The following is a 24,647-nucleotide window of genomic DNA, read 5'->3' as shown; positions in this document are numbered from 1 at the left end:
TCCATCTAATAGAGTTGCAAATTGAAGTTACTTTAAATTTGCACATCTATTGTTGGATCTTCCAAGCAACTACCTACTTGCAATACGAAGGTGACATCCCTTTATCAGCGATAGACATGGACTCACTTGATATTAGGTGAACTGATAACACTACTTACATGTTTCACTCAATCGATGTTCATAAATACTAAAAGGTTTTTACCCTCAAAGTATGTTGTATTTTTGAATTATTTTACTGTTTTTAAACTCCAAAACATACTTAAATGTTTGAATATATGTAGTGATCACTTTATCACGTGCTAAAACACAAGAAATTTCTTGATCGTTAAATTATAAAAGAATCTTCATAGCTTGTCGAACCCAAATAATATTAAAGATATTTTTTTTAAAAAATTACATGACTAACTTGTAGCTTAACTCATCGTTGATCTAAAGGCCAAGCAACAAAGAACAAGATCTCTAAAACCAACAAGAAAAAAAATCCCAAGAAAAAAAATATTTTTTTGAATATCACGATCTAATATTCTGAAAAATAAATACAATTCCTAAAAAGTTTCATACACATACATCATGAATAACTTATAATTTATAATAGCAAAACAAACACACCAATATTGTTTTGCCAACCAATACACACACGCAGAAACAATTATCAAAAGCAACAGGCAAAATCACCACGAAAAAATGTAACCATTTAAATAAAAAAACGAAGAGATAAAACTTGAAGCCGTGGATTGCACTTCACTCCAAAGGAAGTATGATATAATTTCCATGTTATTAATCTGTGGAAAAAAATCATTGAAGTGGAAATGTAATCACACGAGGAGAAGAAAAAATAAAAGAAAAGGAAGGAACCAATTGAGTTGAGCCAAATTCATGGATGCATGTATCTATTAAGCAGCCAAATAGAACATATACGAAGAAAGGGCTCTAAGATTTTTTTTTTTGGGCTTTTGTAATATTATTATATTTATTTTATTTTATATTGCAAAGAGAGGAAAAGACCAACTCAAACCTTTGGTTAAACCAAAAACTAAAACTAATTTCCAATCCAAACGAAAACCAATCCTATGAATGAATCCTACGACCGAAGACCCACACCAAAGTTTTCTTCTAGTTTCTATCCTTCTTCATTTCATAACCATCACATTCATCACTCTCCTCTTTCTTTCATTTCTTTCACACCCTTCTTTTGTTTTCTTCTGTTTTTAATTTTTTTCCCCTGTTCTTCTGTTTCTCTCTTCTCTTTAGGGTTTCAAAGTCTACCATTCCTTCTTCCCTTCCAATTACCATACCAATTTAAACCCTCCTTTCATTCGATTTCCTCACCTCGATTCCCAGTTTTCTCGCTCTAGATTTCTGATGCCGCAGCAATTTCAATCTGATTGCCGTCTGCGAGGGCTGGAATCGGTTGTGGACAGCTTAGAATCACTTTTTTTTTTCTTATTCTTTTTCATTTTTTGACGAAAGAGGAGGTGCAGTTGTGGGAGTGTTTCGTGGTTCAGTAGTGAGTGGCTTCTGAAGATTATGATTATGATTTAGAAGTAACCCTAGGTATCTGTGTAGGTTCATGGTATTTGGTGATTGATTTGGGAGTGTGATTTTGATTCCCTATAGTTTTTTTTTTTTGCTTTGGTTTTTTTGGGGGAGTGATTACTGATTGGAGAAGAAGGGGATGGAGAATGGTCACGATGGGAAATTGACTGAGAAATTCTCGGGCTTGAATATCAACCAGCACGGTCAGCAACACGAGCATGATCAATCTAACCTCTCTTCTAACAACAATGATAACTTGTATCAGGTCATGAAGGCTGTTGAAGCTGCCGAGGCCACTATTAAGCAACAGGTACTTTGGCTTCAACATGTGCTTCGTTATAAGTATGATTCATTGGGTGATGCTTGTTCATTATTTTCGTATTAGGTTTTTTGATTAACCTGTGTTGCCACGCGGTCCATATTTTCAATGTTTAGATGATGACTTATTTAATTGTGTATTTGTGTGTGTATGTTGTGGTGCTTGCCTGGCGTTTTTATTACCGACAATCTTTTATGTATTGAAAAGCGAAAACGAATATACTTGGATTTGGGTTCACGAGGCATTATTAGTAGGGATAGAGTTTGATTGGTATTCAAGGTTTTAAATTGTGGCAGCGGTCATGGTTGTTGGATGTGGTTCGTTGGGATCTTTGATACCACAGGAAATTGTAGACAATTGTGGTCGATGCAGCCACATTTGTGGTTGTGTTGCGGTTGTAGACACCCCAAAAGCTATGACCCTAAAAGACAACGTTGTGGGCCCCAGAAGCCATTACATTGCAGCCGTAATCACGCACAGACTGTTTTTTAATCACGCTCAGACCGTTTTTCAAAACCTTGGTTGTATTTATTTATATAATATGATATATAAACCTGGTTGTTCTTCAACTCTAAATAATAGAGTTATGCCCGAGTTATACACTCACAGTCGTCTCTGGTTTCTTTCTCTCTTCCTCTCTTGTGGTTTGATTGCTGTCACAATGGGGTTTGAACTTCTATTCTGCTCTTAAAAGGAGAACGTTACTGTTGCTTGTGGTTAGGGGTGAGCATCGTCGGGTAAGGGCCAAAGGCACCCAATCCTCTCAAACCCGATGAAAAAATAATTTGATCCGTAACCGACTGTTCAAGTCTTCGGTTTTGTTGGGTTTGGATGGTGTGGGTCACGGGTAATGTGGGTGGGTTGTATCGGATTACTGGTAAGATGGAGCAGGTATCAGCGCCCTTGTTACAGTAGTGTACAGCCACAACCGCAACGAGATTCATATCTTCCATGTAGATGACGAGATCTCATTTTACAGTAAAGAAAGAAGAAGAAAATGAGAAACATGATTTAGAGTGTGGAATGGAGGTTGCTAACAGCAACTTCACTTGATGGAAACTTTCATTGAACGCTTTCCAGTTCCCACATGGTTGCCATCTACAACGTTATTTTTTGTCGGAGAGGCTTCTATGGTGGACTTGGTGCCATTGGTGGTGGAATAAGGAAAGTTCACGAAGAGCACTACGGTGAAGAGAGGAGAGAGTAGCTTCTATTTCTAATATTTATTGTAAAATTAGATTAGCCATATAGGACAAAAGATGCACTCAACTACACCGTAAAAATGTTAAATGAGTTTGATTATTTAGTCAAAATATATTAAAAGAAAAGATTAATGTAAATAAAAGGTGAATTTGTGAACTGTAATATACTAATACTACATGAATGCACTGTCCTTCATTATGTGCTTTTTTGCTTTCTCCAAAATTTTGATGTGACTTGACACTTGACAGAGGCAACTAAGACAGCTTCATAGAGGTAGTCCAAAGTCTAAACTATTAGATCATCTAGGCTCTTTTAGTTTGTTTGGTTGGATTTGGGTATTGATGGAATGCATTTGTGAAAACTGAATCTGACCGTTTGTAACCACTTCAAACTGAAATTTTTATTTTTTAAACCCGTGGACCGAACCGATTCGACCCTATACTTACTTTTTCTCTTGGGAATTTTGGGTTTTGGTTGGGTGATACTTTCATGCTCATCCCTACTTGTTGCGGTCGTAGGTTCACACTGGTAAAATGAAATGGTGGCTACTTTCATGTCATACCTTGTTAGATAGGGTATTAATGATGCAACATGCTTCTTTTGACAGGTAGAAGAGAATAGCCGGCTTAGGTCTGAACTTCTGAGCAAAATTCAGGAACTGGAAAAATATGTAAGTTCTGTATTCTGTGATGGCATCTGCTTGATTTACCACATTTATTATTGGTACTGTCTGTGTTATCATACGGGCTTTCTTCTTCTATTCATTTGATTGCTTAGCTGTGTACTAATTGCTTTCTGTTTCTCTGCTCTTTGAATGTGAATTTGTTTTTACTTAGGTAGGAATTGCTAGCTGGAACCTTTTTGAGCTGAACTGAGGACACTAATTGATTTTCAAATGTCCATGTTCTAGATTCTAGGACAATCTTGGACTACTTATATTTTGATTTGAGGATGGGACCATAATAATAGTACGGAGATTATAAGTGTGCATTCCATGCAGATGTGTGTTTTGGATAAAAAAATAAATTCATTAACTCAGAAGATAATTACAAGGAGTTTGGAGGATAAATGGTTAGGGCTAGAAATGAGTTGAGTTGAGCCGAGCTCGGATCAGCTCACTCGACTCGATAAGAAATGACTTGGCTTGCAGCCCGACTTGAGTTCGAAATGAATCTTTTTGGCCTGAGCTCGACTTAATTCAAACTTGTGAGCAGCTCGGTTCAGCTTGACTAGGTTTAAAATTATAATTATTTTACATACTTTTATTTATTTATTCATTTATTGTGTACAATAAAATTAATTAAAAATAATTATATCAATTTAATAATATAAAATATATTATTTAATGTGTGTGTGTATATATATCGAGTTGGTTTATAAACCAATTGAATCGAGCTATAAGTAGCTAAAGTTTAACTCATTTATTTAACAAGTTCAACGTTTAACTCAAGCTCAACTCATTTGGTTCATGAACCAAGTTCAATGACTTAATTGTTGAATTGAGTTTCGAACAATGTTTGAGTTGGTTCGGTTCATTGCTAGCCCTATAAGTGATCCTCCTTAATGTAAAAGAAGACATAAAAACAAAGAGGGAAAAAAAAAGAAGGAACTTAAATGGACTAAAGCTTCCCAATCCCTCAACATATACCGGGAAATATTCTAATTTTATGGATACACAGTTCAAATAACAAGTAATTTTGAAAGTGAAAATTTATATAATTAGTTAATCACCTTATGATCTTAATTAAGGCCTTATCCTAACCAAGAGAAAGTTGGAATATTCTCTTGGATACAGTTGTTTCTACTCTTACCTTTTCTTATATGTCCACTCCACTCATCCATCATCCATGGATCCACATTGGCATTCTTTTTGCAGTTACACCACTTATTTTAATTTTTGGTCTTGTTGGTGCTTCACTGCTCAAAATTAACTATGTTAGGGCGTCTCTAATGCTGGTCTTATATCTCTTTGGTAGAATTTTCCTTTGGTAGGTGGTTTGTGAGCCCAAGTTAGGTATAATCTCTGAAGCATTTTTACATTTCATCCACCTAGCTTGAATTTTATGTGTAACATGACCATTAAAATCCTAATCAATTCCTAAGATAGACCCAAGATTTAGATGGGCAGTGATATTTTTGGAGCCTTTGTGGACTTCAGATGATTATTGTTGTACACCAACAGGGCAACAATGAAGAAGGGGCAGAAACTGTTACCATGTGGGAATAGTTCTTGTATTTGAAGAAGTTCTAATTTCCCTGCATATGCAGTAATGTCATGAAGCAGATGAAAGAATTCAATTGTGTGCTTCATCTGCAAAATCAAGATTTCTGATAAGCGATGCTTTTCCATGAACTTATATTTTTAAAACTTTATCCTCCATTCACTTTGATGAGCATTTTATCCTCTTCCCCTGATTTATGACATGGGAAAATGAAACTTTTTTAAGTAAAAGATGAAATATTATTTGAGAGGAGTATAATAGGCTCTTAAAAACAGCAATTTACATCCTCCAACTAAAACCTCTATTTACAAATTACACTTTTTAACAGAGGCACGAAGATTCAGTGGATCAAAAATCACATTTGGTTGCTCAATGGAAGGAGCAGGAGCACGGATCTTATGAAGCTCGTCAATCAGCTCCATCTATAGGTAATTGAGTATATAAGCTCAGTGTTACAAGGGCCTCTTTTCTAGCGATCTAACCAGTAAACTAGTTGTCCACCAATAACAAACTTCAAATGGATGCAGCCAGAAGCAATACAGGTGGCCATTCTGAGAACAGTCAAATAAATGGAACATTGAGAGTACAGCCAAACGACCAGTTGCCTATGGATAATACTGGCTACTCTCAGTTGTCTTCACCATCTACAAGGTCAATCTCTCCAAGCAGGTATGTGATATCAAATATCAATTATCGTGCTAGAGCTACATGTGATTTCATATTTATTCTATATGTAAGTAGTGTTAAAGAAGGGTTGTGTAATTTTAGAATCCTGTATTTGTCATAGGCATCTACTAGAAGGAGTCCTTGATTCCCGATTTAATTCGCCTCGGCAAGGTTTGATGCCAGGGGCTGAAACGAATAATAATAATAATAGCTTATTGAAGCAGGTACTATCTTCAGTTCTAAAATTTCATATTTAATAAGAGCTCGATATTTCTGGAGTCATATGTGTATCTATTTAGGATCTGGCCATTAATAAGGTTCGGGAACATGAAGAAGAGATCATCCTATTAAGGAAACATCTTTCTGATTATTCTGTAAAGGTAAAAGGTGTAAAATAGTTTTGCTTTAAGCTGTGATCCATAGATCTTTAGAGTATATTTTGCCTCAATGTCCATTTTGGTGACTGATAATTTTTTCATATCAGGAAGCACAAATACGCAACGAAAAATATGTCTTGGAAAAGCGCATTGCATATATGCGTCTGGTATGCATGAAATTTTGTCAAAGTCTTTGTGAAATTCCTTAAGCATCTTTTATGTTTTGCACTTTTCCTTTTATTTGATTGAGCTTCTGCTCAAATAAATAATTTGTAATATTGCTGCTAGGCCTTTGATCAGCAGCAACAGGACCTTGTAGATGCTGCATCAAAAGCTTTATCATACCGACAAGACATAATTGAAGAAAATATACGTCTTACATATGCATTACAGGTTATTTTTCCTACTTTTTTCCTCATTGTTGGTGTGGTGTGTGTTAAATTTTGCATGGTTGCTATAAGTTTTTTTCAATGAGTCTCCATGGACAGTAACTTGTTCTGTTATGTGTTTCAGAATCAATTTTTAAGTTTTTGCATTTTCTTTTTCTTGTCAGGATGCACAGCAAGAAAGATCAACATTTGTTTCATCTTTGCTGCCTCTTCTTGCAGAATACTCCCTGCAGCCTCCTGTTCCTGATGCACAATCAATTGTTAGCAATGTCAAGGTCAGCTTTGATATGTTTCCTTTTTGAAATAATTAAGGCTGCTACCCTTGTATAAGCCCTTCCATGTATAACCTACAAATATGGCACCTGGATGTAATTGGACTCTCTCTCTCTGTTGCTACCAAGAAGAAAAACCCTTGAAGCTAAACTATCATGATATAAGACCTATGAAGGGTAGTTTAAGATATCCATGAATTTCACTTTGCCTTTTCCTCATTTTATTTAATATATTATGCTGGACTCTTTGTTTTCTTCTTAATCTTTATAGGATTATATATGAATAGAAAAAAGTTTATTGAATTAGAGAAACAGAATAATGCAAGACTTGAGGACCAGATATTCTCCTAGTAAAATAGAATAGATTTTTGGTATAACATGTTGATGGATATTATACACATGTTGAGTTGCATTTTCCAGTACTAAATCTGCCATATGATCTTTGGTTTCAAGCATTTAAAGAGAAACTCTTAAAATTTGAAATAATGCAATTCTACTTGAGTTGCGGCACTGTGCAGATTGAATCGATCTCTAACAACCTGACTGAAACTTGCTCAAATTTTATAGACAACAGCATTTTCTAACCATAATGGCTCTGATGTGACCTGCATCAAGCTTTTGAAGAGGAAACACGATAATTTAAACACAATAATCATGTCTTTTGCCATTTGGGTGCTTACTGGTTCTGAGTAGACATATAAAAGAATTTATTGTCACACCATAAAACATCCCATTTCAAAATTCAGGCAACATTCTGTTGCTCAAATTGGTTATTTGGGCTTATAACAGCAGTTATCAAATTTATGGAGGTCTATATTCATTTTATGAATAACGCACTACTATCAGCATAGTGTGATTCCCATGGTTCAATCTAACTCACAGGTGCCATACTATGAATCAAAGGGTATACCAGAATTTCTGAGGTTGTTTTCTGTCTGGTAATGGAAGAAGACCTGTTTTGCTTCTGTGTGAAACCAAAATTGTCAATGGCAAAACATGCTACAAAATAGTCACCCCCCAAAAAGATAGTGTCCACTGCAGCAAAGATTGTGGTGTAACAAAAAAAATTCAAAGATTTGTAAAACATATATAATATATAGTTAATAATGCTACTAATTTTAAAATTTTATACCATAAAAAGTATATAATAAACAATTTCTACACTCAAACTTTAAAACCCAATTATCAATTATCAGTCAGTGTTATAAAAAAGTACCAATAACAGACATCTTGTAAGCAGTGTTGTTAAAAAGTGGCCATGGTGGATTGCAATGACAGATTTTTCACCGGGCTCCAATGAATGGTGGTGGTGTGGCGGGCCATGGTGGTCATAGTGGAAGCAGTGGCCCTGTTTAATGATAGAATAAAAGAAGACGAAGATGATGGAACAGAGTTGAGCAGTGTAAATCTGATAAGGAGGAAAAAGAAAAGATAGGTTTTGGGCATTCTGAGCTCTGACCTGACCAAGCCTAGTTTTAAATTTTAAAAACCCTAAAACCCTGGTCAAAACAGGCCCAAAATTAAAAAAAATCTAAACTCCCCACCAATCCAGGCCTCAGAACATTAAAAAAGCTGACCACCTGTCTAAAAACTGACAACCCAAACAGCTCATATCCTCTCTCGAACATTCAAGGACATGCCGCAAGCTTCCAGTGACCTCACCACCCACTTCTAGCAACCACCCAGCGATGATTGTAACTGATGATGGGGATCTCTGGGGACTATGATCTCTGGTGTCTGCCTGTCTCTAGCTCCCTCAAACTCACTCTTGTTTGTCTCTGTCTCAGCCAACCCTCAACCTATCCCCTATTTGCCTTTGACCTCTGTTCTCTTGACGTTTGCAATTTTATTTCTTTAATTATATACACACATGCACACATATATGCTTTGCTTCTGCCATATGCTTCAATTTCAATGCTATCTGCCATATTTACATGGCAGATTTTCGGCTGGCTGCCATAGTTTGCCATCCACCATCAATAGCACTGCTTATACACATAACTAAATCAAAAGAAAGATTTTGTTAGTTGTTTCTTTACAAGAAAAAGGACACTGGTATCATTTACTTAAAATACAAGAGACATTGATGAAAATTACTAAAATAGAATATAAAAAACAGATGTTTTTATGAAAAAATATATTTTTCAAGTGCAACTGCATTCTGCAGAATAAGATAATACTAACCTGTATGTCCCTTTTGATTTCTAAGCCTCAATTTTACTGTTCTCAAGTCCGTGCTTGATATGTTTTTCCCCCCTTAAGATATCTTGACATGTCATTCATAATTAGCATAAAAAGTGCTTGTATTTTACTAGGAGCTGTTTGTTTGAATCTTCCCTATCTTGATGAAATGAATAAGTTTTTGCAAATGTATTTGAATCTTCTGAGTATGAGTATAAGTATCTGAGATTAATATTAAAAAATGATGGGGAAATTAATGACCAAAACTTGGTGGTTAAAACTGAGAAAGACACTATAAGTTATACAACACCTAAATGTACCTATCAAGCCCAAAGAAAAGTTTTATCATATTACTATTATATGATCAACTATATTCTATGCGAATGAATGTTGGACTTTAAAGGGATGAGAAAAAAAAATGGGACTATGGGAGTAGAAGAAATAAGTATCTTAAGATAGAAAATCCGTTAAAGTGGTTTGGGCACATGAAAAGAAGACCACTAGAAGCTTCAGTGGAGAGTAGATCACATTGTTCTTAACCCTATGTAAAAGGGGTAGAGGGAGATTGACAAAGAAATTGGAAGAAATTATTAGAAAGGATCTTATGGTGAATGATATTGTTGAAAGATACCTGGGAATCACCCAGATTCTGTAGGATCTCCTAATAGATAATTATGTAGTTAATGCTGTACTATTTTAGGATAGTGAGTAATGTGTGGAACATGCAGATTAGGCAGGAATCAGTCATAATTTCTGTCTATTATGGACATCTATTTCCACTGTTGTACCTTAGACTAGGCTAAATCTATATGTACAGAGAATTACAATCAATAAGAAATAATTCCTCACATTTTGTCCTCTCCTTTATTATATAAATGCCTATCCTTGATCCATTGTGGGGTGACTTACATAGCCATGCTCCAGGCCCACATAGCCTTGGGTGTGAGGGGTGTGTGTTGGAAAGCCGCTGTAGTTGTGGTCATCCCTAGTCCGCATTGTCTTTGAAAGGGCTACCTAAAGAGGGGCTGATCAGAAAGACTGCATGAAGCTTTATAGTGTGGAGCCACTGAGACGTTGGCTCTTGGTTGAGATCCTACAAGCCGGTTTTGTGGTCTTGAGTTAGGCCCAATGCCCAAATTCTAAGATATCCCTACGAATTTGATTTTTAGTTGAACCCAATGTGTGTGATTTATATAGTTGCCCTCACATAGTGGGATAAGGTTATTATTGTTGTTGCATTTGCTTTCTATTCCATTTTTTGTGGTTGGGAGTGAGAAAGTTTAAATTGTGCACCTCCCATTTCCCAAGCAGTTTCTTGATATCAGACTCGGAAAAGTCTGTTGAATTTGAATCTCTGTATAAAAGGTCATATGACAATACCAATAATTGTCTCTTTGTCTGTTTACTTCCAAATTCTAGGATCTTGGTCATCTTGAACTCACAGTGAATTCTTTTTGTTGGCAGGTTTTGTTTAAACATTTACAGGAAAAACTTCTTCTCACTGAGGTATGTTGGGTGGATACTTGTGTGCTTTGTATTCCTGTATGCACTATTATTTTTTTTTTCAGCAAACATAATATATATATATATATTAATAAATAAATTGAGTACCAGAGGTACTAAGGTACAGCTATATAATTGCCCTTACTCTGGTTCCAATACAGACTAAATGGAGTCTGGTTAGGAACCACAGCCAGGCCATACCCTGATGTTAAACTCTACTATTAATCTATGATTATATCCTCTAGTGATACACAAACCCTTCTCTTTTTGATTTGTTGATAATTCAATAGAATTAGTTCTTAAGTTTAGTTGGACTAGATAGTAGATATTGTTGAAATTTTGGAATGCCTACTTTCCCTTTCTGCTAGAGGAATTGATTTTATTGGTTTATATTTGTTCTTTGTTACAGTCAAAGCTAAAGGAGTCACAATATCAATTGACACCTTGGCGTTCAGATACGAACCACGCTAATGTTGCCACACAATCACAACCTCACTCGATTGGTGCACCTTTGGCAACTTCAGTATGTTCATATCGTGATTTTGTCCCTTTTCCTTGATATGCTTAAATAAAATTCTAAATAGTTGCATTTTTTATCAGAATAAAAATGGCCTTGAACTGGTACCTCAGCATATGTACTCTCAAGTAAAGCCTCAGGTCTCTGTTGATGCTCAGGCAGGCACTGATTGGGGTCTATTGGGTCGCAACCAGAATGGCTTGAGTGGTGGTGTGGCAACAAGTGTTGATACTGATGATTTGGGTAGATTTTCACCTCTTGCAAGCAGGTGAGCCTGGTCAAATGGAGACTGCTACTGTGAACTGAATGTATTGGTGGGTTCTGTTTTCATGGAATTTTTGTTAAAGTGGTCCTGATGCATGCAATGTTGTTCCCTTCCATTGGACTGAAGTGGATAGTCTATTCTTTCTAGGCAATCTGTTTGGCACTATTCCTAGCAGATGAGAGATCTTATTATTGAAAAATGGAGACTTGTCTTTTTAAGCTGTTCCATAATATGGCATACATTTTTAATGGCTCCATCGTTATCTAAACCAATGATATTATCAGTGAATATAAAGGTTGACTAGATTTCCTATTGTTATCCTTGAAATATCTGTCTTAGAAAAGGAAACTTGTGGTATGCAGATTGGTGAGATCTCACATCAACTGTATATATGGTCAAAGTAGAGCTTACATAGGCTTGGACAATCCTCACCTCATGAGCTAGTTTTTGGGATTAAGTCAGGGCTAACTCAAATTCAAGATGGTATTAGAGCTTAGGTGTTCTAATATAAAATTCTACTTGGACTCACAGTTTTCCTAGTGCAATATAAAAAAAACAGTTCTACAATCTCTACTCTCTAGATGTCCAATCCTAGGCGTGAGGTGTTTGTGTTGAGATATTGCTATTAAGGCTTAGACAATTCTCACTTCATGAGCCAGTTTTTAGGGTTTATTAGGCCCAGACCAAATTCTGGACAGGTATTATTGGGGTACTTGAATGAAGCTTTCTGCATGACATGTAGCTGTCCCTGGGACGGTGGTTGATATGTGCATTTAGCTGTCCTCAGTCATAGACTATAAAGTAGGAAATTTAATCTTGTCTTCTGCAATGTTGCCAATTGCCAGCATATAATGGTTCATAATGCTGCTCTAATATTAGTAGATCATTGTAGTGTATAATTGGCTCTAGGTTTCTAATTGGCTTAGGTAGAAGTTTTTCTGAAGTCTTACATGCAGGCTTAGATAATTTTTTCCCCTTAAGTCTTACATGTAGGGTTTGTTAGCTCAGTTCCTATTATTGATAATTTTTGTTGCCTGTTGGAGTAAAACTACTCCAGAACAGGTTGCTTGAGTGATACTGATTTTCAATAGCAATGGGTGCCTCAGGAAGGGATATTGTTCTGATTGCATGGGTGTTCCAATATAGATAAAATGAATTCCTGCTTGGTTGTTGGCTTGTGATAAACTTGGTTATCTACCTTGGCTTATTTCATATAACCTGGAATCCATGTGGTCACTCACAGCTTGTTAAAATTTGTTGATTAAAATAGAAATTCTCTCTTGGTTTTTGTCTCTTACAATTTTCCTATTGGCAAGTCTTTTAATAAATTATAAATGCTAATTTATATGATTCCCCTCTCTTTCCATTTATCTTTGCTATGTCATCAGTTCCTTAAGTCGAACTAACTTCTAGTGTTTCACCACCAGGAGGCTGGAAGTGTGAATTTTTTAGTTGTGCTATTTCAACTATTCATGTAACAGTGTGATAAAATTTGACTTTCTTTGGGCTGTTGGAAAATGACATCTTTGCTAAAATATATTGGCCATTTCATTTCACAGGAATTCATCAGCCCATGATGCATCCACCCACCTGGTAGTTACTCAGGGTGATACTCGTCCTGCTCATTATGGAGACGAAGTGACTAACAAACAGGTCACATTTCGTGTCCCCGTGAGCAACAATGAAGTTGATGATCCTGATGGAGATGGAACACATAGTATGAGAGAAACATCTGCTAACTGGAGTTCTGGCAACCCTCCTTATACAACCACTGTTGATGATCCCAGTTCTTCATATTCTCCTTATTTACCAGCAGTTCTTGAAGAACCTTCTTCTTCATTTTCTGAGGGTAAGAATTAATCACCTTTTGAGCTTTACTATACATTCAGAGCCTTGCTGTTGGCTATTCCAAATTGAATAAATCATGATGCAGCTGCAGATGAAGATCCATTGCCGGCTATAGAGGGTCTCCAAATTTCAGGAGAAGCCTTTCCTGGAAGGGAACTTAAGGCAGGCGGATACTCCATCAATGGCACTACTAGTTGTAATTTTGAGGTGCATTTTATTTGTGTATAATTTGGAACTTGTTTCTTCTTGCTTTATGTACTTAAAAGAGTTTTTCATTATATGGTAATGTTTGATATCTTTCCTAAACATTTGACATTACCTTGTGTCCCTTCTTGTCGGAATACCAGTGGATTCGGCATTTGGAAGACGGTTCCTTTAATTATATTGATGGTATTGTTATATTTCTGCGTAAGATTATGTTCTCCCTTTCTTCTGGTATTGTGATGAACTCAGTCATGATTTGTCCAAAATACAGGGGCAAAGCAACCAATCTATCTTGTCAATGCTGATGATGTTGGTACATTACTTGCCATTGAAGTCCAACCTCTGGATAACAGGAAGCGCAAGGTACTTTTTTCATCTTACTATAATGGCAGTCTTACATATGTATGCCAAAAATGAGTGAATTGTTATAGTGGGGCTTGTATTTATTATGTTACGGGATTTGCCTGATATGCAACTTATCCCAAAAAGTCACTTGTGCAACCCAACAAGGAATTAAGAATTTCAAATAGATCTATGGTGGAAATAAGCAACTACTACTTGTAATCTTCATTGATCATTCAGTGGATTTGGGTATACTGGGGGCAGGGTTTGAGCTTTGATTGCACTATAGTGCATTATGCTTAACAAGTAACTTCTGAAGTGGGAAGCTAAAACAGTTCATGAATGTGTATTTTGTAAATTGAGTTAGACAGCGTTTAATTTTCTGCTAATGGATGTCTAGTCTTTTTTTACACTGTATCTCATGCATTCTCTGTGATTATAGGGAGAACCTGTGAAGGTTTTTGCCAATGATAATAAAAAGATTGCTTGTGGTGAGTATCTATATCTTAATATTTCTGAAGTTCGGTTGTTTCTTCCTTCTGTGTAACTTGAATGATTTACAGTAAGGGGATTGCAAGTTTGTGGTGAGTTTTACAGTGAAGTGTTGTGCATTAGGGTAATTTACTGAAGTCTTTTTGTGATTAAGCTCCTATCATTTGTCATGTGTTTTAGAAAATGGAAAAAAATATATAAAAGGGAATGATGGTTGTTGTGACTTGTGAGAAAGAAATTGTTATTTTTACCCTGCCAAAGCAATTATAAAAGAGTAAGGGTATGTTTTAGAGTTAGGAAGGAAGGGGAAGGGATCAAGAGAGAAGGAAGGGTAAGCTAAAGGAAATGAATGGTAAACCTTTACCCTGTTTTGAATGTTAACAATGTACAAGTAAGAGGAAATGAAGAGTTAGTTAAATTTAGATGATTGTATCGTTCTTCTAAAAAAACTAACGAAATTAATCCAATATGCACCCATGTATGACTTGGGAGAAGTAATTAAAGCATGTAAGGGAGGGTTATAAAAAGTCTTCATTCCCTTTCCCTCCTTTTAGAAGACTCCCAAACAAGGGAAAGGCTAACCTCAAGTCTTCCCTTTCTGTCCTAAATCCCTCATCCAAACATGTCCTTGGTGTTCTGACATCTTCAATATGAAGTTTAGTTTTCTAATTCACACCTTATACAACATCAGTTGTTCTTGGAAAGGGGTATTGTACCATTATGGTTGTTGGACAATTTTAAATGGAGAGTGTGTCTTATTAGTTTATTTGTATTTAAGACAAATATGTATAAAAAAGACAGATATAATTTCAAAATTTGTGCATTCATTGAGCTGAAGTTATCAAAAGTAAATTTAATGATAGAAATGTTTATTAGAGCAAAAGATATTAGAAACAAGGAGGATAAGATTTCATCCCAAGAGAGAAGTTAAAATCGATCTAATCTGAACTGATCTATCTGCTTTGGATGTGTCATACACGTCTTGATTTCAACTGTAATACGAGTTTTCTTTTGTCTCCCTTTTTACCTTCCTATTTAGTGCTGCAAAATTTGATGAGTCCTAAAATAGTTTATTGAGTTATTCTCTTTTGTTATTTGTTCTCAGATCCCGAAATGCAGAACCACATAGAGAAGGCTTTTAATAGTGGACATGCTTCATATAGAGTTTCTCTTTCGGTAATTCAATGAAAGTAGTTTTCTTAATTGTTATGAATTTCCTTCGAATGTTGGTGTCAATATTATTTTACCTATTAGTCTTCTTTATGAAGAACTCCTAACAGTTTTATAAATATTTTTGGCTTGATATTACAGACTGGATATCTTGATATATGGGAACCAGCGACATTGACCATTAAGAGGGAAGGTTATAGTATCAAATGCAGTGGACCAAATGGATTTGTAATCACAGAAAAATTTTCACCGTCCACCACTGTAAGATGTTTTATTCTTTTATATTCTGTATGGATATTTGGCTAATTTATCATTGATTCATCATTCCAGGAAATGAAGTAAAATTCTTTAATGAAATATAGGCAAATCTTTGGAGAAACTTTCTGACAGTATGGCTTGATGTTTGAGAGTAATAATCATAATGTTGTGAAAGCAACACAGCATGTTGAATCTCATGGCAATTGGGTTTGTCTGAGGATATATATTAGCTATCTAGAAGAATGTTGTCAGATTATAATTACAGACTGTCTGTGAAGTTGTAAGAAGCATTATATTGGAAAATATGTGATTGTGTGATGAACTGAGTTATAATTACAGACTTTCTGGGTTATGTACTTGTGTTGGATGAACTGAGTTATCTCACCAGATAGGTATGATGGAAACCAAAAAAGAGCTCATGAATTTGACAATCAGATCATTTTTGTTCCCTGTTTATTTCTCTATAATAGAGCTTCTATTAAATAATTAATTGAAGTTCTAAGAAGTATGATATTTCTGAATTTGTGATTGTCTGTTGAACTTTCTGACCTTTGTTTAGAGTTATCTCTCCAGATAGATATCAATAAAAGCCTAAAAGAGTTCGTGAAGTTGACAATAGATAATTTTTTACCTTATTTATTTCTTGATGACAGAGTTTGTTAATTATTTTAAAAGGAAATAACTGTTGAGAGTTGAGACATTATATTTAATGAAAGTTAATCAACATTGTTGCTAGCAGCATTCCCTAAGATACTTTGAAAACTGTTGTGTATTTAGAAGACTTGATCTTGAGTGGTTAGCTAATTTTTAGATATCCCTTCTGCATTTACTTCTGTAGGTTATGATTCCATATGGACATACTTCAGAGTTTATTATAATTGGTTCCAGTGGTGCTGAACACCTTTTAAAAGCAGAAAACAACACAGATTTCAGTGGGTAAGTAGTCTCATAGTTGCTTTGTTTCGTATGAATGTATGTTTATGGATATGGAATAATTTTTGGAGGAATTCTTAGATGCAGTTGTGTTTTTACTCTAATTAAGTAATAATATTTAGATATGGGTTGACATGAGTCACATGACATGAGAGACTTGCCCAATGTTTCATGTGTGCATTTATTTCAGCATTGACTGTAATGCTAAATCCCCTCAGGAGATTTCACCATCTAGCTTGCTGTGCTTCGTTATCTGCTAATGAGAAGTGATCATATTATACGGAAACCTTTTCCTTTTTTTTATTGATATGTTTATGGATATGGAATAATTTTTTGGAGGAATTCTTAGATGCAGTTGGATTTTTACTCTAATTGGCAATTGAGTAATAATACATATATCTGTAAAATGAGAGAAAATGTAGAGGGATAATAGACTGAAACTGTATCGGAGTACACAGCGGATGCTCTACTATATAGTGGTCATTATAATAAATACTGATAATGAGAGGATATTCAGTTTCCTCTAAATCCGATATGTTTCCTATAAATCAAATCCTGATAAATCTATACATTAAATATTTCTGATTCTCAACATTTATTGATATGTTTATGGATATGGAATAATTTTTTGGAGGAATTCTATGCAGTTGGATTTTTACTCTAATTGGCAACTGAGTAATACTAATACATATATCTGGATTGACTTCACGAGAGACCTAATTTATAAGCTTAAGCTGACCTAATACTTCAAAATTTTGAACCCTTTTGAAAACACTAGAAAGTCCAATCTCCATTCTCTCTCTTAAGCATCTGTTGGATAGAAGGGAAGCCGAATGGGCCTTTGGCGTCCTTGGTGTTTGATAAATGAGACTTCATATTCAGTAGCCAATATGCTTTTGTGCCTTCTTGTTTGTGGTAACTTCTGCATCAATCTTTAAATGTAATACAGACCTTGAGCAGAATTTTAATGTTTTCTTTCGTAATAATATACTTGTGTATTTGGTAATCTTTGTCACCCAAAGTTCATTGCAATTCTGAGAAGTAATAATTTTAGCTCTTGCTTCTGTTCGTTTTGGATAACAAAGGAAATACATATTTTGCTGAGGATGCCATAGTTTATTTTTTTCTGCAAACAAATGGTGAAGAAATTCTTTATAATATTAGAAAAAATCTATTTCTTTTTTAATTACTGTTCAGATCCCTACTCCCCAGTGTCAACTTTGTGGAACCTCAAGTTGTAAAGATAATTAGTATGGAGAAAGAGAACTAGACAAGTGAACAAACTTGTAATGTGTTACTATTAATTTGCTTACTATGCATTTGGAATCATTATTCTTTAATCTCTATGTAAAACAGAGAATTATCTCTTTAAGCAAGAGAAGTATCTCATGCCAGGTTTTCAAATGGTTGTAAATTGCAATTTGTAATCTTGTTTGTGATTTGTCTATTTCTGAATGTTTTTTCTGTTTTGTCTTCTGCTTTTAATAATATTTGTGGTTCTCCTTTTGCAGTGCTAGAGACACTATTGTGCTCACTTTGAGATTATTCATCCGGAGGAGGGTATATATAAATTTTCTCCTTACTTTATGTACTACTGATTAATATAAATGTCGTAGTTTATATGCTAGAAAATTTCCATTTGGCCTTCTGTTTGCTTGGTGTGTCATGTTATAACAACAACAAAGCCTTATCCAAAAAAAAAATGTTTTTTTGGTGTGTCATGTTATAAACACTTAAAAATTTGTTTTTCTTGCTCAACTGTGGCATGTGCCCATGCACTTACCTACGCATGATAAACCAAAAAAAGGAAAAAAAGAGATGTATAAAGGTAGAGCATCAGTTTTCCTACATCATAAAATTTGTTTAGTTTAGCCCTCATTGTTAACGATGAACTCTACTGTTACTTATGTAGAAACTAGAAATAACTAGCATTGATTGCATATGTTCCCTGCTTGGGTAGTATGGGATTGTTTAATTAGATTCCTTTAGTTCCCTTGATTTGAAGTCAACTGATATTTATAAGGTCATGATTCTAACCTGTCCTTTAGTCTTTAACTTATTGCTTCAATTCTTATAATTGTATTGAAAAGTCAGAAAGAATATTACTTAACTTCATTTGTTGTTCATGTATTTTGTTTAATTCTGTTTTTTTCCGCCCTTTTTCATTTGTTTTTACTTTTTAGAGAAGAATATCGTGAGCCAGCTGTGAATAGTATATAATGAAAGGTTTCTTCTGATTTTTCTGATTCAGCAGCCTGGGAAAAGGAGAGTAAAGAAAAAGGGATTATTCTTTTAACAGTTGAGAGGGAATGTCAGGTGCTTGGCAGAAAATCTCTGCTGTGCGTGGAAAGTGCGGACCGAGATGGGGATTGGGAGTTGTTGTGTGCTACCTAAATTTTGCTCCTTTTCATATTCTATAATAGGGCAGAATTAGCTTGAGCTGTAATTGTGAATTTATGCAATCATTTTTTTCTTCTTTTTCTTTTTCAATATTTAGCAATTCTTTTTTAGCTCTTTTCCTTGCCATGTAAGTCCATTGTTGTACTGCATGTTGCTCTTGTCATTTTGTGCATCTCTTTGGGTGGGCCCTTTTGCAATGTGCATGTATTCACATGCTATGTCCGCCCACTTTCATTAACTAAAATGGTTCAGAGGAAAATGATATAGTTGTCGTTTGAATTTCGCGGAACATGTCCCCTATGTCAATGGTCAAATGGTCATGTGTTTATTTTAAACAAATAAATTGGTTACTTTGTCCAAGGGGTGTTAGGGTGTTTTAAAACAATATTATTTTCTGTACATGATGGCATTGCAGATAGGCTATTTGCATTTGGAACGAATATCTTTGATAAAATCATTTTCTAATATCCTCAACCATAATTAAAGATTTGGAAACTTCTTTCAAATTTTAGTCTTTGTAGGCTTGAATTATTTGATGAAACTTAGTCTTTTTCAAGGATAATCCAATATAATAAACACTTGTATCATCATAAATAGGAAAGTAATAAAATATTAAGATTTGGATATTTAACAGCACAAATCCTCCATTAGTGCGTCATTCTTGAATTAGTTTGAAATTTCTAGCCATGTTGTGAAAGCGAGAGATATTAAGAAAAAAATTAAATTAAAACTTAGAAAAGGGAAAACTTTTTGACTCCTATTTTCAGGCTGGGAAAACAATTCGAAGCATAGACTATTCACAAATTCTTCAATAGTTTGTGCAAAATTTTAGAAACCACATTGGTATAACTGCAGTCCTTCCTTCCCCACCTAAAGTCCTATATATACAGTGGGGTGGTTTCTGATTGTATGCGAGTTGTTTGATGTACCAATATAGCATGATGGTTATAATTGTTTAGGACTGGAAACCAGCAAAACTCTAGGTAATTGCACTGCAGTTTTTCTAGTGGTGGGTATATAGAGTTTGACCTTATAAATAAGACTGGATTGGGATCTTATATTTTAGATTGGGAATTAAAATTGCTCCCTTCACAATTGTTGGCTCCTATCATATATGCGAAAAGACCAAATACTCTTGTTAATTTGTTGGGAAGTGTATCAATTTGTTTTATGTAGTAAAAGACTTGGAAGTTCGAGTGTCGAATCCACAGAGACTTTGATCTTGGTTGTAGTTAAAGTGATACACACCCAATTATTGAACAATTAGAAGTAGAAGAAATAAAGAATTGTAAGTGTGAAATTTGAGGGTAAAAGAAAAAGGTAGCAAGAAAAATAAACAATAATTTAAATGATGAATTCATAATGTGATTATGTTGGGGCCTAAGATGTCAAAATTACTTGTGATGTAATATTGATGATTTTTCCTATCTAATGAAATCTCTGTTTTCACCTACATTTATTTGGACACTCTATTTTTGGTTTCATGCATGAAAAGTCTAATTTATTTATTTTTTTCTCTCAAATTTCTTTGTAAAGATAAAAATAATAAATCACATTAAGATCAAAGATGTATGAAATAGGCTAAATGAATATCAATCTATTTTTAACAATGATTTCATTTAGATACCCTTCACCAGTTCTTTAGAAAATAACCATTTTTAATGCATTATCCCCTAAATATTATATGGATGATCAACCCATAATAAGCAAAGAAGCACAAAGAAGAGTAATAGAAACATAATTACATTAAATAGATAATAGAAAAGGTTACATTACAAGAGTTGACCTGCCAGACTCCCAACAATTGGGGTTTAGCCTCTCATAGCCATGAGAGACTTTACAATTCAAAGGTTAATATGGATGAAAGAAGGGATTGGATGACTAGAAGAAAGGAAGGGAAGAATGACTAAAGAAGGAGAGTCTCCCTTATTAGAGGTGTCTAGGCTTTGGATTTCTTCACTAGAGAGCTCTGAGACTCGGTGTGTCTTTTCCTTCCGTTTCCTACTCCTTTTATAGGCTTAAGGTAGCTTACTTTTCATGTTGACTTTGCGCTGAGCTTCACGCTGACTTTGCGCTGAGCGGACACTCCTAGGCTTAGTGAGAATGACGGTTTAATCACGTGCTTAGCGTGATGTTCGCGCTAAGCGTGGCCTTGGGCTTTCTCGTGGGTCTTTTTCGCGCTAAGCGTGAGCTGGTTGTTAAGCGAGTACACACACTGAGCTGGTCTTGTGCGTTAAACGAGCTGTCCAATTCTTCCAACTTTTCTTTAAGGTTTTTTCTTTCATTTTTTACATCAATTTTCCTCTAAAACACTTGAAATATTTTTCTTTTGACTTTTGCTGATAAAAAATAACATAGATATTAATTTCTTTATTATTTCATTAAAAATAATAGTAAAGTGAAGAAATTGTAATCATTCTTAGCCAAAATTGACTATCAAATTAACTCAAATTTTGCATTTATCACCTTCCCTCCTTAACTCCCTTATTAGCACCCACCCTTCTCCACCAACCTTTCTTCCTTTCTTCTTTCCTTGCTTCGCGAAGTTCTCTACATTGCACTATTTTTTTGTGTGTTTGTTATTCCAACGGAATCATGATTTTGTTGTGCAATTTTTGTTGTGTTATAGACTTTACAACACGATAGAATCACAATTTTGTCATGCTACAAATTATGTAACAAAATGGAATCACAAAATTTGTAATTTTATTGTGTATTGTGCAATGGAATTGTACTTCTGTTGCACAATGTTTTTTGCACCCCTATTAGTATAACATAAGTGTGTTTTTGTTATACAAAGTGGGGAAGAGTATTTTTGGAAATTTTGAATGTTGGTAGGGACTAATAGCAAAGGTGGTAGGACCACTAATTGCTCCCTTTTAGATTTAAACAATTTTGCCAACTTGGTTTGATGGACTAGGCCACACTAATATAGTATAATTTTTTAAAAAGTCGAGCTTATTTGACTTAGTAATTTTTATTATTTATTATTTTAAAATTTTCTTTTGTAATTTTATATATATCTAATGATTTATAATAGGCCAATTTGGCCCTTGGCCCGGTGGTTTGACATATGGTTAAGATGGACCAACAAATTTTCAGTCTCTGAGAAATTTGCTTAACTTTTACATCCTACCCCCTCAGAGTGCCCCTTTACAAATATTCTCAACAGACATTTTGGTGTGCGCTGATCCCATGAGAGTAGCACATAACAAAGCAAAGACATGCACAGTAAAATATCAAGTAACCTATTGAATAACTTCAGGGTTTTAAGATTTATAAGTTCAAGGCCTTATACTCATACTGATCAGATTCATTCAGAAAACTAAATCTTTAGTGTTTGGAAAGCTCTTTTGTAGAGAAAAATATTTTTCTTTAAAAACTACTTCAAGAAGTTACAAAATTTGGTTATTTCTCTATAAGCACTTAATTGGTTGAGGGGTGTAGAAAATTCATGCAAAATCAATGTTTTAATAGGATGAGAATAATAGTATAAAAATGTAAAACCATGCCAAATTATAACTCAAGAAAACAGTTCTAATATAGTGCAAATGAACCGGGTTTCTCAAGATTACTGTTCACATAATCACATCTAAACTTATGATTTATTTTTTATTTTTTTAGAGTTTAATGGTCATACACTCTGATTATGTAAAATACTTTTACACTATTGTTTAATCATAATTTACCATTAATATAATTTTTAAAATAATTATCATAAAAAAATGAATTTATCATACATAATATAAGTTGTGATCAAAAGATAATATAATTTTTTTTTATAATTTTAGTGTATAATTTTTTATATATTCTAAACTTATGATTCTATCTTACAACTTTTTCTTATCAAAGTTATTAATTGATGACACATATGAATCATAAGATAGACCCAATCCAATCTAATAGTTTTTCTCAAAGTGCATCATAATGCGCAGCCTAGGATTAGTTTTCAAATAAAGCCTTAGAATTGCCTTTTTGGGCACATGTTTTTTTTCGTCATATATGATGGGAACTATCCAATAAAAGAAAACTACAATATCACCTTTCCTTCTTTGATTATGAAGAACAGATCACTCCTCTTCAACTGCAAGTGGACAACGGCCGAAACTTTTCTGTATCACAAAAGCATGCCAAACAACTTTTTTTTGGTCTCATAATTTATTTGTGAATGGAAAGAATAGTTTATCTTTATCAACTTTAATATCCTTTTAAATCTTTTAACCATGGACAATGTTGATGTACAGTATAATCTCCTTTATATATTGTTTTGCGAATCAATAAATTAAATATATCTTTAAACAATACAATGTCCCAAAACCTGCTTGAAATGTAAGCATTTTTTTTAAAATATTTACAACAATTAATTTGAGGTTTGAGAGATGAATTATGGGATGCTTCTCTACCTATTTTCCTTAGTGAACAAATTGAGAGAATGATAAGCAAATTGCCAAATTCTATTGGGATGATAAAGTATAAGGGTATAAAATCTTTCAAATTTGGCTCTGGGTGACCTATCTTGGAACAAAACATATTAATTAAATATATCAATTTTACATGCCTATGAGAGTCATGTTGACCAAAGTTTCACATGCAGGACCATGTAATCCTCGAGGTGGCGTGGGCGATTGATGGAGAGTAGGGAATCGTATTAGAATTTGGATGGATAAGTGACTACTACTTTATGGGGCCAATTGTAAAAGGTCCATATATAGAGGTGAAAATACGAGACAAAGTCTTCTTATGGTGGAAGACTTAAATTGATAAAAATACTAGTTAGTGGAATAGATAGTTGATGTTCTCTATCTTTTCTCATTCTAATAATGTGGTGATAATATTGTAGATTCCATTATGAAAAGCTAGCATAAGGATGTAATATTGTTTTGGCATCATATCTCAGATGGTTTTTATTTAGTGAAGTCAAGGTATAATCTCTTTATGGATAAAATATTTCCATCTTAAATGTTCTTCTTTAGTTAATTTATCCAATGATATTGTTAGCCGGAAAAAAATGATGGTTTATAAGTACTATCCCTAGGTATAGGGATGCAGTGTGGAGAGTTTGCTCCTATATACTTCTGATAAAAAAATAAAGGTTTTTTTAAAAGATGAGTTTAGGTTGATCTAATTTGCCCAACAATAAGAGATTATTCTTCAAGCTCTCTTAGTTTAGTCAAATATGGCTTACATCCCCAAAAGAAATTCACATCAAGAATTGAACCATTTGGCTTCAATGGATACATGAATTATGATTTTACAATCAAACAACATGGAGGGTATGCATTAGCTCTTTAAGTGCTTTAGCTATATGCTGGTTTAGTAGAAACCACAGAGTGTTCAATCATTGAAGCATATATATGGTAGGCAAGCTAGCTAATATATGCACCCTAGCAAGACTAGTAGAAGTGGTAATTGTTTTTTGATGTCGTTTCTTATTTGGTTGGATGAGTTACCTTGTTAATTTACATCCAACATGGGTTAACTTGGTATAATATTTACATCTTAAGCTAATATTAATATCGTTTTCTAAAAATATAAAGATTTTAGAAATTA

The 24,647-nt window shown here is 34.3% G+C and overlaps 1 protein-coding gene across 3 annotated transcripts; it reads left to right on the top strand.

Annotated features, from left to right (window-relative positions):
- The first annotated feature begins 1,039 nt into the window (after positions 1 to 1,039).
- On the top strand, positions 1,040 to 19,386 carry LOC114371119. Of its 3 annotated transcripts, none has more exons than XR_003658013.1 (22): positions 1,040 to 1,846; positions 3,666 to 3,728; positions 5,609 to 5,708; positions 5,808 to 5,949; positions 6,068 to 6,170; positions 6,246 to 6,326; positions 6,431 to 6,490; positions 6,612 to 6,716; positions 6,877 to 6,987; positions 10,630 to 10,671; positions 11,078 to 11,191; positions 11,269 to 11,453; positions 13,010 to 13,299; positions 13,384 to 13,505; positions 13,646 to 13,688; positions 13,774 to 13,865; positions 14,287 to 14,335; positions 15,442 to 15,522; positions 15,648 to 15,767; positions 16,603 to 16,700; positions 18,209 to 18,257; positions 18,952 to 19,386. XR_003658013.1 is itself a non-coding variant. In XM_028328547.1 (22 exons), exons 1-22 carry the CDS (start codon positions 1,676 to 1,678, stop codon positions 18,991 to 18,993), a joined length of 2,250 nt encoding a protein of 749 aa, XP_028184348.1. In that variant the 5' UTR covers positions 1,040 to 1,675; the 3' UTR covers positions 18,994 to 19,386. The 3 variants fall into 3 exon arrangements, 2 of the variants coding, with proteins under 2 accessions (XP_028184348.1, XP_028184347.1); XM_028328547.1 differs by having other exon boundaries at positions 13,390 to 13,505; positions 15,442 to 15,512; positions 18,949 to 19,386; XM_028328546.1 differs by having other exon boundaries at positions 1,041 to 1,846; positions 15,442 to 15,512; positions 18,949 to 19,386.
- Positions 19,387 to 24,647: the final 5,261 nt, after the last annotated feature.

The sequence above is a fragment of the Glycine soja genome, chromosome 10 (assembly GCF_004193775.1).
Source record: "Glycine soja cultivar W05 chromosome 10, ASM419377v2, whole genome shotgun sequence".
NCBI classification, from domain to species: Eukaryota; Viridiplantae; Streptophyta; class Magnoliopsida; order Fabales; family Fabaceae; genus Glycine; species Glycine soja.
Note: the sequence above shows the minus strand (reverse complement) of the source record. Positions and strands in the feature narration are given on the sequence as shown.